The sequence below is a fragment of the Lingula anatina genome, unplaced genomic scaffold (assembly GCF_051362555.1).
Source record: "Lingula anatina isolate TDL-2025a unplaced genomic scaffold, LinAna3.0 unanchor82, whole genome shotgun sequence".
Classification (NCBI taxonomy): domain Eukaryota; kingdom Metazoa; phylum Brachiopoda; class Lingulata; order Lingulida; family Lingulidae; genus Lingula; species Lingula anatina.
The window spans coordinates 2084797-2100679 of record NW_028257603.1 but is presented as its reverse complement, the minus strand read 5'-3'; the positions used below and the strand labels follow the sequence as shown (position 1 = coordinate 2100679).

Genomic DNA, 15883 nt, shown 5'->3' with positions numbered 1-15883 from the left:
CTCACCGCGTTAGCGGCGACAATGATTATTTCTCCACAGCGATTTATTCATTTAATTATTAAATCATAATTTATTTATGAAATTATTTGAAATAATTTATCTTTTATTTAATGATTTATACCATCTAATTTGTACCTATTTTTTTATTTGATTCTTAATGTCATCTAATTATTTACTTTATTCTTTAAATAATTTATTTTTTTATTTTTTTATTTATCAAGCTCGTGGCCAGCAATTTCAAAGGGGGGGGGGGTCTTTTTCTGAAAAAGTGGACCTTTTATCGAAAAATCCCCATGTTCTTATGTCAAATTTTACCCAGAGTGGACCTTTTTTTCAGCAAAAGGGGGGGGGGGTCTTTCGAACCTCCCGAACTCCCCCTGGCTGCGGGCCTGTTTATTTATTTATATATTTACGGATTCGCTCTATTATTTTATATAAAATGTAACTTAATGTAGTAATTGAAGCAACACGTCAGCTTGTAATGTGAATAAATTGTTTTAATAATGTTTCTTTCTTTGTTATTTCTAAACAGTAATCTATTTTTACACAGGTAGCGATGATGGAAATTTGTGTACGGAGCATCTTTAAACTTTTTGAGACGGGTTGATTTGTTGATCATGCTGAAGTACGATGCTGATGCATGTCTATCAAATTCAATTTTTGACCACAGAACACTTCATATTGAATTAAATAACTGATACTAAATTAAACTAGCAGTTTTCTTGCAACACTTAAAACATGATCAGCTGCGCGTGCCAAGCTAGTGAACAAAAGGATAGGTGGCCACGGGAGTGGCGCGCGTTAGCATGGGTTCTAGCATCTTAAAGCTATAATCCTATCGCCGCAACAAACAATGGGCACCTTCTGGCTGATGTATCCTGCTGTTAATTACACCTAGTCACAGCGGATTGTCGCGCTCGCGCTGGACCACAGAAACAGGCGTCATGGGGTTCACTCGCCTAAGGTATTGTGCGTTATTACGCCTAAACTATTGTGTTCTTGTGTTCGAATTTTGAAGGGATTAGACGGCTTTCCATTGTTTGTCCGCCCCCTTCTATTCACAGGATAGGGATTAAAACATTTCTGACGTTTTTAAAACGTCGTACAACGGAAACATAATTATTATTACTACTGTACTAAGACACAAAGGGTTACCTATTGTTAATGCATAATATCATTCCAAAAACCCGCCGTTCAAAGTTATTGAGCTGATTTCTCCGATTCTATATAAGATAAAAACAAAAGGAAAAGCAGCGGTGGTACATTATGGCCACTTAAATCCCGGTAAGGGAAGGAGGTGGTCTAAAGTTGAACGTTCTCTAAAGTGGGTTAATTATGACCAACCGCATAGGTGGTAGAACTGACAATACATTGTTTTTACGAGAAATGGTCTAGCAATTATACCTCCAATACCTTATTTTTTGAGAGGCTAACACATAATTGATAAACTTGATATTATTTGAGAACTCACCGATATGTTCTCCAATACGTTATAGCAAGAACAATTTACTGAGAGAATGTGGCATTTTCTTAGAACGCTATTTACTTTGACCCAAGTTTTAATTATATATATATATATATATATATATATATATATATATATATATATATATATATATATATATATATATATATACTGATACGGATAACACTATCAATTTTTTCAAATTTCTCAGCAAACCAGTTTTTTTTATTAAGGCAAATTTGTACAGTACTGTACTAGGTTAGGAAGAGCTAGAATCAGTAGGCAAACAGTCAACCGGCATTTTTTAGAAGCTGAACGTCTGTTAAGCCTCTCTTTTGGTCCTCAAATCAAATTCGGTCCCTTAGTTCTAAACTGTTTACAAGAAGCTCTGTTCTGGTCCTACACCTGTAAATGTCCATTATGACGTCTTCAAACGTGTTCCCCAAACGTGTCCTTGGCTGACTCTGTTATGTTCTCCAATTTTTTAGGTTTAAAACTTTTAGAGGCTACCAAAAAACGTATGTTAACTGAATGTTAGAAAGAAATACATTACAATTATTTAAATTCGTATTGTATTTGCTATAATATATTCTCACATTTTTAAAGAACACAAAAGTTCTGCTGCCTGACTTCCTTTAGGATGCTTATACTACAGTATTTATATGGCGTGCTCTGCATCAAGTGTTCAAGAAATTATAATTATTATATCGTGGGTGATTGTAAGGGTGTGTGTGTGTGGGGGGGGGGGGGGGCTTATACTCACTGGACCTTTCTTCTGATATACTTTATCATGTTTCGTGATTTTCTAGCTTGGTCGGTTCAGAAGATATATACCCCCCTGCCCACACTTATTTCAACCTGAAAGATTGGTAAGTCGGTAGTCTGGCTTAGGCAATAAAATCTCACTATCTCCACATCCGGTTTCTATCAAGCTCGTTCAAGAGCTTAGGACAAGCATATAGCATATAGCTGTTGTAAACAGTTGTAAACAGTTTAGAACCAAGGGACCGAATTTGAGTTGAGGGCCAGAAGAGAGGCTTAACATCATGACGTGTATAAACGTGTTCCCCAGACGTGTCTTTAGCTGGCTCTCTTTTGGGCCCCAAACTTTTTCTGTGGTATAGTCTTCATTTGCTAACCTGCCAGTATGATGTTCGGGGGAGGGGAGGGGGTTAATTACTTGCAGTTTAGTAACCCAATTAGCACTCATTTGCTTGATTCGCGAAATCAACAGGCAAGTTGGGTGATATTTCAAAGAATAAATTGAAAGACATAAATTGCAGAGTAACCTTGTGTCCCAAGGATACTGTTTATAATAATTGCGAATCGCTTTATCAAAAAGAGGCAACAATGTATTACATGGGACGAGTATGGACCAGTTATGGATTCGAGGGGCTCGAAAGAACCACCCTTTTTGTTAGAAAAAGGTCCATTCTGGGTACAATTTGGTACATTTAAGTACACAAAGGTTTCATTATAAAAGGTCCATTTTTTTCAGAAAAAGAACCCCCATTTTGACTTTGCTGGCTACGGGCCCGTTAGTTCATAGCACTCACCTCTAGTTCGGGACATTTACATAAATGTGTGAACATGATATTAATTCGAGAAAGAGTATTTTACAGTGTTTGTTTATGTTTGAATGGACATTACCAAAAATATATAGATTTCCATATTAAGAAGACATGTTCCACTCTACTCCTCATCTCCTGATTTCCTGGCACGAGGAGCTATATGCTTGTCCTAAGCTCTTGAACGAGCTTGATAGAAACCAGATGTGGAGATAGTGAGATTTTAATGCCTAAGCCAGACTACCGACTTACCAATCTTTCAGGTTGAAATAAGTGTGGGCAGGGGGGTATATATCTTGAAATACGTGTGAAATACGGGTGTCTACATATGTAGCGGTGTTTTAAAGGGTCGGGAAGTTAACAGGTTTGAGACGCACCATCATGCCAGTGAGTAAGCCCCCCCCCCCCCCCCCCCACACACACACACACCCTTACAATCACCCACGATATAATAATTATAATTTCTTGAACACTTGATGCAGAGGAAGTCAGGCAGCAGAACTTTTGTGTTCTTTAAAAATGTGAGAATATATTATAGCAAATACAATACGAATTTAAATAATTGTAATGTATTTCTTTCTAACATTTAGTTTACATACGTTTTTTGGTAGCCTCTAAAAGTTTTAAACCTAAAAAAAAATTGGAGAAATAACAGAGTCAGCCAAGGACACGTTTGGGGAACACGTTTGAAGACGTCATAATGGACATTTACAGGTGTAGGACCAGAACAGAGCTTCTTGTAAACAGTTTAGAACTAAGGGACCGAATTTGATTTGAGGACCAAAAGAGAGGCTTCACATCCGTCATGGTATGGTGCGGTTTCTCATATGTTGAAAAATTGCCACTTTACTTCATTCCAGTGGTGTACACTGGTCAATGATACAGAGATGAAACACCATTGGGGCGCTTACAGTCAGGCATTCAAGCAAATCCAGGAAAAATCATTTTGGTGCAGGATAATTCGCCCATCCATAAAGCACGGTCCGTGCAAGACGCGTTGCAACAGCAAGGTATCCCACATTTGGATTGGCCTGCATATTTACCAATTCTCAATGTAATCGAACATGCTTAGGATATGAATGACATAGCAGTAAATGAGAGACAACCTCCAGTCGGAAACATAAGAGCTCCAGCAGGCAATAATTGAGGAATTGAACCGGCTCCCAAAGCAAAATTGACAGAATTTAGTGCCGATATTTATTGCATAATAGACGATCAATCGTCTATTATCTAAATTCTTTTTTTATTAAAACTAATTCTTAGATGATAAAACTCCATTTTTGTTCATGATAAACTGTTTATACAGCACGTACTTTTTGCTGTGTGAGCATACTTTTTAGACATATGGTTTAGCATATTTTGGTACCATTTGGGTAATTTAATTAATTTAATTGTTACAATGAGCTATGTGGTTTATTTCTTTAACAGAAATATTCAAATTGAAGAAGCTATTTATAAAGTATGAAAGAAAAATGCATAATCCCAATAACAAATAAAATAATGATCATGATAGAAGAAATTTTTGAAAAAATCGGGGTGTTGCTTAACTTATGAGCATTAGTGTATATGTCACAGGCCCAGTACTAATCTAGTCCACTTCCTAAGTGGCCAAGACCACATCCCAATTAGAACTTAGTATTTGCTTGATCAAAAGCGTCCTGCAATGTCAAATTTGCAAATTGATATTTGATTTTTCTGATTTTTATAATCTTAATTATATCTTATAATATTTATAGTTATAATTTATATTAAAATAACCATTTCTTATATCTCAACTGCCCTCTATCTGATATTTCGCAAAATTTCCAAGTAATTTATAAAATTCACAAATAGATATTTCGAATACAGTATGTTTTCTTACCTGAGGTAGAGTTTTTTTTTCCTTGGGGGTAGTCAGGTGGTATTGTGCTCAGGGGAATAATATTTACCTGACTTTACCGATGTGCTTGAGTGTGTGTGTGTGTAAGAGAAAGAATGAGATGCTATGGAGGACGAAAGTATTTACCTTGTTATCCTCCTGCCTTGACATCTGAAATGAAAACCATACTGAGAATAAGCGATGTGACATTGATACACTTTGTCTGCCTTCATTCAAAAATATATACAGTTAAAGGCAGAGTACACATAGAATGGATTTCATACTGATAATAAACAATGTGAAATTGAGGCAAATTATTGGCCCATATTCCAGAATCTCCCTTTAGTGTTAAGGGAGACTTAAAGTCGACCTTATACAACATTTGTATTCCAAGACATTTCTTTATCTCACTTGAAAGGAATCACTTAACAATCATCCTTAGCAAAGGAATCGGTCATTTGTAGAATCTGCCTTTGCTTAAAGATTTCCTTTATTTTTGGCTGAGGATTCCTTAAAATGTAAGCCTACCTAAATTCAAAATCATTGAATTCAACTAGAAAAGCACTCTGAGGGCAAAGTCTCCACCCAATTTTCATTCTATAATGATATAGTTTTTTGATTTTTGATTATTAATTGATACTTGATCCGGATCAATAATCAATTAAAAATTTCATCACAATCGACACATTACTTTTTGAGTTATTTGTGATTATTGTTTATTGATTTATTATTGAACTTGGTTTCATAAAAAACGGTCCATAAAGTTTTGGGTTTTTTATTAATGATAATTGATTTATTATTGATCTTGATCACCACCAAAAATTAATCACTTATATAGTATAACCCATTTCTGACCTACCCTGAAAATTTCATCAAATTCGTCCTGTAACTTTTTGAGTTATGTTGATGACAAACAAACAAACAAACACACAGACAGACAGACAGACGGACAGTCAGACAGACAATTAAACAGGGATGAAAACATAACCTCCTTGGTGGAGGTCGTAAAAAGACAGACAAACAAACGGGGGTGAAAACAACCTCCTTGGCGGAAGTAATACATTTGATCGAGGATAGGCTTTTCTCTGTTGACTAGTTGCATCAGTAGCTGCTTTCTCAATATCAGAAAAGGGTCTACGACTGTGGTTTTCTCATCCTCCAAACCATTCTTTTCTCTTCTTTCCATACTTACTTTATTCACTAAATTTGGCTTAGATCAAAACATCCACATGCAGTGATAATGTCCATATGCGCTGTTGCATGACTGAAGCTATCAGTTGACCCCAATTATACAACATTACCTAGGCATTTTAACGAGGAGAGTGTCACAAAGGCCAACTCTAACTAATGAGGAGCTCCTTTATGTCAGTGTCCCTTACCTAAAGGCTGACTTTTGTCAAAGTAATTCCTTATCAAAGGAGAGGCTAAAGTTTGGTCTTAGAATACCATTTTGTTAGGCCTTCCTTTACCAAGGAACACCTCATCAAAGGAAGCCTTTATAAAATTTGACCTTAGCCCTATTTTAAGGAACATCTTGGAATACCGGCCATATACTGTCTTCAATAAAAATCTCCAGGGGATAGAGTTGTAGTAAACAGACAGATTAAAATGCTACTCTGTCCTTCCTTCCAATGTATTTTGATAACACCCTGATGAGCTTAGTTACAGATCTTATTGCAGAAATTAAATCGTTTACCTTGTTTAGGCTATAAGAGTGCAGTTTATGAGCTTAATATGTATTTGGTGACGAAGACCTCCACCCTGACAGCAGAACTGGTTGTACGCTGTGCAAGTATATGCACTCGTGCTACTTCGTGCTGTTGATAAGCAAATTCCTATACGTAACGCAGGGAAGGTCAAGGATTAAGGGAGCGTCTCATAGCAACAATGCCTTTTTGTTGGCTAAAACAAAATTAAAGAAGAAAGGTTGTACTTATGAGAGATGTAGCAAAGTGACAGCGGACCCCTTGATTCTATTCTCTAACGCTGTATAAACGTAAGTCATATACCATCAATAAAGTGAACAGATTATGAAATATATGTGAAATTATCTTAAAACTATATGCTGTCATCTGTTTATATAATACAGTAAAACCAGTTTAGACAATACAACTGTAACGACTAGAAGGTCTAAAGAAGGGAATGAAAGCGGAAAAATAATAAAATAATAAAATATAAGAAATAAAATAACTGAAATTAAACTATCGTTTTTTATGTCTTCTATTTTAATAATTTAATTAAATCAAATAGTTTAATTAAGCTTTTCAAAGCTAGATGCACAAGCCGTTCTGAACGTTACTGATAATGATTTCCTTTTGCAATCGTCAAATGATGTGTCTATTGAAGGCCCCTGTAGCATGCCCAGTTCGTTACTTGCTTGTACATTCATTTGCCCCCCCCCAACCCTTCAAAGCACAGATCACCAGTTGGAAGGCTTCGATAGAGCATCGGTACTCTCACAAACGGGAATAGCTATGTAATTACAAATACTTACGTGCGTGGAGTCAGTGTTAGGCGAAAGAAAAGGATAAGTAGTTTCGATTCAGCCGTTCAAGGAAAACGTTAATGTTAACTGCGCTCGATTTCAGACAATGGTTATCAAGATTATGGCATTCTATAACTAATACTGGCTATGTTCATTACCGCATTGTCTGTCTTGGCAATTCTCTGAATAAATCACCATCGTTCACTTTTCATTTTAATTGGTATGTTTTAGAATCTTTTTATTATATAATTTTGAATAATAAAATAAATAATAATTATAGAAATATACTACACGAATTCTTCTTCTGATTATTATTACTTATATAATTATTATCGTTTTCATTATTATCATTGTTATTATTATTCTTAGTAGTAGTAGTAGTAGTAATATCTACCCGTATTAACTCTTTCTTTCATGCTGCCTTGTTTATCATTTTTATTCCTGGCCTTTTTTCTTTTCGGTCATTCTTTATTCAATTATTTGTACACCTAATTTAACAGACTACATCAATTTAACCAATATAAAAAAAAATTCCGCTGAAAAAGAGACTTTGAGCGCATTCAGAACAAGTTGATCCGCGGACAAACAGATCCGCAAACTAAATATATGACCGACTCACTTACACTGTATAAACAGTGTTTAGTATTTAAACACATAAAACGCACGTTTAGCACCTAAACGCATTTAGAAATATGTGTTAAAGCTAAACACGTATAGCTTTTCAAGCTGCTCACAAAAGAAAATGCTAGACACGTTTGACAGTGTTAAACGTTTAGCTATGTGCTTAGCTTCCCCGGTATATGATTCTGTTATAAGTCTATCACAAGGCTAAGCAACTTGGCTAAGCACTTGGCTTTTCACTCTATGCAAAGTGTTGTCACAGCTAACAAAAAACATTATAGTAACATCAGAACGTTTTGTAGAAAGATTCGAAGACAGTATCTACAAAACTTTATGATAACGTTATTTTGTGGAGTTTTATCAGCGTTTTATAACATTCTGGAAAAACATGATATAATGTTTAGAAAACCCTTCTTATAAATAACCAAAACACTACCTACGCTGTTTGAACTACATTTAGCGGTTAACTCCTATTGGGCTTGGGGGTTAGTCAGCAATTAGAGCGGTGCGAATTGTTAAATATTCGGACTATTGTTACCAAAATAACCAGCATACGATGAAAGCCTAAAAATACAAACTTGATATTTAATATGGAATATTTTTCCAAATCAGTTTTCATCATTTTTTTCCTATTTTGCTGACTGATTAATGGAAATGAGGATTAAAATCGTGTTTTAATAACTTTTAATTATCTCTTTGATCGTGACATCAGTTCATTAATTGAATTCGCCAGAGAAGCAAACAAAAATACATTGCCTATTCTATGTCGTACGACAACCATTAAAAGATATATTTTGTATCTCGTTTTGGTGGCAATTTACCCCTATTCTGAACGGACTGGGTGCTTTTTGTTTGGTTGCAACAGCATATCCCGAAAGACAGTGGGTCTTATACTCTGGTGGTAAGATTTCAATACATTGGGTGTGGCGTCTGTGTAGGTACATCAGTCTGGGCATTACTCTATAAAACTGTGCGGACCGTTTCGTTTGGCGCAATTATCTGTCTCACAATGCCTGTCTTTTTCGCGCCATTCTGCCACAGATTAACACATTTGTAAAGCACTACGATGTACATAGTTCATTTTACACACTGCAAAACCGACCTCTTGCATGCAAAATATCAAGTTATTCTATGCAGTAGTTGCCGACATATGGATACTTTTTTGGCATTACCATGCTTTGCCAAAGCCAAGCTTTAACCTGCTCAAAGGAGCACTGACCAATTAAATCACTGCATATTACATAATGCAGCAGCGCAACAAACTTGGTATTCAGTTAATTGGTAGCGACACACCTGACTACACACTTTTCCATTCACATATCTTATATGAAATCCGAATTTGTTGAAAAAAGAAAGCATTTTTACCTAAGCCTACTTTCGAAACTGAAATATTCCTTATTAAATGTCAAGTCTGTACTATTATAAGTGACCACCATCCAGAAATTGAAAAAGGGCGACATACAAAATCAAAAACACAAATTTCTGACCGAAAATGCCCCCACTGTGACAAGGTGGAAGATGAAATTATTTTTACCTGGCATGCGCTCGCCACGAAATTGAAAGAAAAATACTGTTTGAACGCATACCAGAGGTAAAATTGCAGGATCTAACAGAGAAGGCTTGACATAAATTTAAATCCAACTGCAATAGGAATTTATGTAAGTAAAACAAGGCAGCAAAGTCTCCATCCAATGCCGTTTCACCCCTAATTTTTCGTTTTATAATGATTTTTTTTTAATTGACACAATACATCACGAATACATGACAATACAAAAACAAACAAGGGAAAATCACTCGCTCACACACTCACACATAAGAGTTGTTGTACTATGACACTTTTTCAATTAATTACATCGTCGCATGCTAAATATTCAAATTGAAAATAACTTTATTATATTTGAAGTGTACTGACAGAGTGACTTATCTGTTTTCACCAGATTTCTAAGCGATGAGGTCAAGCCTTCTAATGTTGGTTTACTCTGTGAACACCATCTTAAATTTGAAACGTCAGTGAGTGCAATATGTTGATTTCAGCTTATTAGCCCAGAAAATAAACGCTTTATTACAATCTGTCAAAATTACTTTGTGCCCCTTGAACCGAAACATGTGGAAGCAGCAGATCCTGTACCAGCCACATATATCATCACAAAACAAGATGTCGAAAGACCTTGCTCCAAGTAAATGTACACAGTCCACAGGTCCCGACGAAATTCCCAACTGGATCCTACATGACCTAGCAGGGTACCTAGCTGCCCCTGTATGTGATATATTCAACTCTTCAGTTCGTGAAAGATATGTCCCACCACGCTGGAAACATGCATATGTGTCACCACAACCTAAGTGTATTCCTCCAAAGACCATAGAGACAGACATTAGACCCATATCTCTAACTCCGGTGTCAAGCAACACAGAGTCCTACCATTCTAGGGTCCGGCGGTGTTTTCAAATCTGAGAGTCCGGCGGACACCCTGTCTCGAAATAACGGGTCCCGGACTCTATGTTCTGTAATGTAGAGTTCCCCTAGACACTCTATTTTAGTACGGAAAGTCCTAGAACCCTAAAAACTAAATGAAAAGTGGGGATAATTTAATGAAAAAAGGGTAATAACTTTGCATTCTTGTGCCCGTGGGATTTTGACTCCCCTTGGTTTCGAATGAAAATGAATATTTCTCCTGATTCTTTCCATCCAAATATTTCAACATCAAACTTTCAAATATTTCCAATATATCATTCATAAACTATACTTAAAGGAAATATGTTGAAATGATCACCAAATATCAAATGAATAGCTTTTTCATAGGGGAGTCATTGGGTGGTAAAATACATATTTTAAATTTTGTTTTCATGAAAAATTGCACCTGCAAACTAACAAAGTGTCAATATACCCTCCATTATGCATACTTCAAAATGAAAGTCTTATACTCAAATAAAATAACAATTTTTGAGTTTTGTGGGGGTGGGGTCAAAATTTATCTTGGGGTAGTCTGATTTTCATCATGAAACTGACTGGGGAGTCAGATTTTCATTATGGGGAATCACCTCTTAGGAGAGTCAAATTTTCATGGTACACCCGCCATGTTGTTTATAAAGCCGTATTGCTTGAAAATCTATGGTGACGGTGTAGGGCATCGCGAGCAGCTAGCCATTTTATACCTTGAGAACCATGAAACACATTCCTTTTGGGTTGATTCATTTATATACAGGTCATTTACTTTATTTATACATAAGTTATTTAAACTGTAAAACAAAATTAAATGAGTATATATTCAATGACACTTTAATAATAAATGAATTCCGTCCGTTTAAAGAAAACATATTTTGCACAGCTTAACACTGATGCACTGCACTGTAAGTCACGCGTATAGGTGGGCCTAGTCCAAACGATCACAAGGCAATGGAATATCTGTAAAAAAACCTCCAATAAAAAATGAAATGTAATGAACAGTGTGTCTTAAACATTTTGCTGCGGCTTGGCACACAATGAGTTTACGATAAGTTAAATATTTTACTTTTAAGTTAATTATAAGTGAAAAATAAGAATGAGAAATGGGAGGTACACGAAATTCAAATCCATTGTGTGACTCGAACCAATGTCTGGTAGGCTGTCATTTTCATTCAATAGTAAGCTCTTCGTCCGTGTCCCTCTCCAATACACCACCAGGCCGCTGTGCAAACCACCGCCGTTTGTTATATTATATTTACTTGCATCAAAGGTTTGCTTTATTATAATACTTTTATGCCCAGATTGTGAATATAAAGCGCTTTTACTAAATATCTACTGTTCTACAGTAGGACCCTAGATTTCAGACCCTGTGCGATATACAGTTTTTCTGTATGACGGGTGGACTCGGTGTTTCGTGATAGTTGTCATAACAACGTAGGGTCCGGTAAAATGCCGGGTTCGGGGGACCCTGTATATTATACCCAATTACCATGGTACAGAGTCCGAGACCCGTTATTTTAGAAACCAGGGGTCCTAGTACTTTCTGTCATGTGGGACCTTCTGGTACATGACACCGCGGTGGTTTATAAGTACACTGTGTCAAAATTGGGGACTGTACGATCGTCAAAAACCTTTATCCGATGGGCTTTATCAATTTTAAGAACTGAGGTTTCTATGAACTTTTAATGTGTATCGAATCATTTAAACACTTACAAGTACATTTTTGCATCTCACCACTATTTGTTTTTATTATAAAATCCAACTTTTTAAGTTCCAAATAAATACATTTTATTATTATTATTATTATTATTATTATTATTATTATTATTATTATTATTATTATTAAATAAATATAAAATCTTAATTGCAACATAATGAGATTAATAATTCCTTTTTGAGACATGTAGAGTAAATTGGGTATTAAATAATATATATTCTACCAAATTGGTCAGTAATTTTTGGGTAACCGCACAATACCAGAATAAATACTCTGTTGTTTCTTCAGTTCCTTTTCAAAGGGAACATATACTGTTGTCGACCATTTGATATTTGACAAGCAGTGAATTAGTGGTAAGAATATTATGATTTATCCGAAATTAGAACCAGTGAAGCTTTGAGCTTTGACATTTTTGATTTTTTATTATTGATTGATTATTGAACCGGATCACCCCTGTTCCTTAGCCCACTTCTGGTAGTTACATAAAATTTCATCAAAATCGGTCCATAACTTAGTTTTTTATTATTGATTATTGACTGATTATTGATCCAGATCACCACCAAAAACTAATCTCTTCTAAGTTCTGACCTACCTTGAAAATTCCATCGAATTTTTTCCGTTACTTTTTGAGTTATGTTGATGACAAACAAACAAACAAACAAACAAACAGGGGTGAAAACATAACCTCCTTGTTGGAGGCGATTTAAAAAAACGCAATTAATTAGAAATACGCTAAGGTTTTCATCCATTCCACTTAGAATGTATATTGTATAACATCAAATATGTGCGATTCTTTTTTCAATTTATTTAATATTATTATTATTTTCCAATATATATAGTAGTTAGAGAACCTTTGAAATCATCTCTGTGTTCATAAATTATTAATATTATTTATTTTTATAATGAATAATCCACCATCTCTAGATGTTTTATTGTTCATTATTTCCGGAAAAGATAAAATAGAAAAATAGACATCAATACCCTAACAAACTTTATCAAAATATGGAAAAGGTGTTTTTAAGAAGCAGTGATAGTTATTTCGTGTCTTAAGTGAACTATTGAATTTTCCAAACTTGTTTTTCAGAAATACATTATTATAAACTACCTTGCAAGGTCAGCTAACACCTAAAAGGTGGACATCTGAACTTGTTACATGCGTCGTACTACTAAATACACTCAGGCTAAAAGCGTGTAACATGTTTCGGAACTAAACGTACTAAGGAGCTAAGCGCGTTGCAAAAAAAAAAAAAAAAATGAGACGCTTAGAAATGTGTTTAGGAGCTAAACAGTGTTTTTACAGTGTATCGGTGCGGGGAAGTATAGGGACGTTACCGACCAATGCTCAATGGTGCTGTTTCAGTTTTTGTAAATGTTTGCAACATACCTAGCCCTGTTGAAACTATAGCAAAAATGGACTAAATGTCTTGAATATTTACCAGTTTTACAATGCATGCAGAAGGTAATTATTTAGTGTTTTCCAAAAAAGAAAAGCCAATACTTCTTTATTTTTTACAACTGGCTTATTACTTACTAGTAGGTCCAGAGAATAATTAATACTATATATAGTATAGTAAGTAATGTCTTTGATAAACAGTGTCTTTGATAAACAAGAAGACTGGCTTTCTGTAATCCTTATGAGATGGAAGTGCCTTTAATCTATGGATCTTTCAATAAATTTCAGTATTTATCTGCTTTGTATCACTTTCACGTTTCTGCATTAACGATTCTAGTAATATGCACTGTCCAATTACTATATTTTCTTTTTTATTAATACTTCAAAAAAAAAAAAAAAAAAATTCATGTAACAGAATTGAAAATAAAAATTGCGGCGTTTTCCTCTGTGTTTTCTCAACAAATTTTGTCAGGTGTCCAGTACCTGCATGCATTGTGAGCTATGATTCACTGGGAAAAGCCTGGGCCAGAAATTTATATTCGTTTCAGCTAATGGCATATAAATGATCAGAGATGAATAATGCGATTTAACCATTCTTAAGAGATTATGTACACGAATAAAAGTTCAGTGTGTGTGCTTATGGAGGGAGTTAATGGATTTGAATTTTTTTCAAATTTTCCTCCCTGCCATCTTCTCGCTAGCTGTAACTTGCTATTTATTTTAATTTTCCCTCTCTTTTCCTCCCCCTCTTCTTCAGGTACATGTACACTCCATTGGACTCTCATAGCGTCTTACATAATATATCTAAAATATATATATTTAAACAATAACTTGACAATAAAATACAATAAATGGCATTTAGCGGCTTTTATAGTATAAGTTGAAAATACCAACTGCAATTACTCAGATTTTACGCACATCTTAAATGGGATTTAATTAAGTTCTAATAATATATTTCTTTGTCTTACTAAATCTGAAGTCTAGATTAATTTGCGTTTTAATTAATTTTCAAGTAACGTTGAACACTTAAACGCGATGCTTGTCGGTCGAAAGGGACACGAATGGACGTCTTTGGCTCGCCCTCCTCTTGCCATATCGGTTCCCCCGTGCAGGCGCTGTGTAATTCACGGGGACATAAAACACTACATTTCTTTTAAATCCGCTCAAATATCAGAGAAATCTTTGAGCTGGCGAGAAAAATTGAAGTGAAGTAGGCAACTTACATAAAAAAAAAATAATGTTTACGAAATTATATTTTGTCAAAAATCATTGGTTCTTTTGTAAAGCACTGACAACTTAGTCATCAATACAATTGGACAAAATTTAAACACTGGATGTACTAGGTGTTGGGTTTTGGTTGGCACAATGGTAACACATATTAAGAAAGTACATAAACAAAATGTAACTGTATCACAAGGTCATAAAGATGGATATTTAGTTTATTCTGTCAGCTAGGTTATAACTTTGGGAGAGGGTATGGGAGCAGACAGGGTACATCGAGCATAAGTTGAAGGCACGCATGCAGCTAACAAAGCCTTGATGGTTATCCTTTTCAGAGCTGGTATTTTCTGGCATAAAAATTATATCAGTTAACCAGTCAATTAATAAAAATAAATAAAGGGGCGAGTAGACAAACATATCATCCAATTAATTAAATAAAAGGAAAATAAAAACTCACGGTTTGCAGACGAATAGACGGGCGCAGTGTAGTGACGTCACCTTCTGTTGTGTTCACCCTATTTCCTTTTCAACTAGCATTTGCTCTTGCCTCCGCCTTGTTTCTTACGTATTTGCCAGGTATATTAAAATTTGCCTTGAGCCTCAAAAAACCCTCGCTGCCGCTGGACTGAGAATCGCGACCGGTTAAGTGTCCGGCTAAATGGCGAGGTGATGTCTAGAAAAATCCAAATTATTTTCTTCTGTGCCTTCAATTATGTGTTTTTTTTACGTTATTAACGCTGTATCCATCTCCGATTTGCAAGTCAGCGTGGCATTTGATCCAGTGTGGGTGGCTCGGATTCAAGCTCACCTACCCTTTCTTCCAAAATCTGTTGATAACAAATTAACCCTGATGAGTGTAATGTAACTATTTCACTTGAGCATATTAAATCTTTACCTTGTTTGAACTATCAGAACATAGTTAATGAGCTCAGTATGTGTTCGGTACACGTAACGCAGACTTCCTTCCTGGCAGCATTTGAGGCTGTGCTGTGCACGCTTATGTGGGCGTATATATGAGGTCAGGAGCTCAGTGACGCTGTTATGAGGTCAAAAGCTCATGGAGCGTCTCATTGCAACTATAATATTTTGCTGCCTAAAGCAAAAGGGAAAAA

The 15883-nt window shown here is 35.4% G+C and overlaps 1 protein-coding gene across 2 annotated transcripts in view; it reads right to left on the bottom strand.

Annotated features, from left to right (window-relative positions):
• LOC147759195 (uncharacterized) overlaps positions 1-15755 on the bottom strand; it is a 27963-nt gene extending 12208 nt beyond the window's left edge. The window contains exons 1-3 of one of the 2 annotated variants that reach the window (XM_086998660.1): positions 15229-15755; positions 6588-6793; positions 5039-5062 (exon numbers count right to left, since the gene is read on the bottom strand). In XM_086998660.1, coding sequence (XP_086854786.1) covers positions 5039-5062 — 24 coding nt within the window. In that variant the 5' untranslated portion in view covers positions 6588-6793; positions 15229-15755. The remainder of the gene's footprint in view (positions 1-5038; positions 5063-6587; positions 6794-15228) is intronic. The other variant, XM_086998661.1, reaches the window with a different exon arrangement.
• Between the last annotated feature and the right edge of the window lie 128 nt (positions 15756-15883).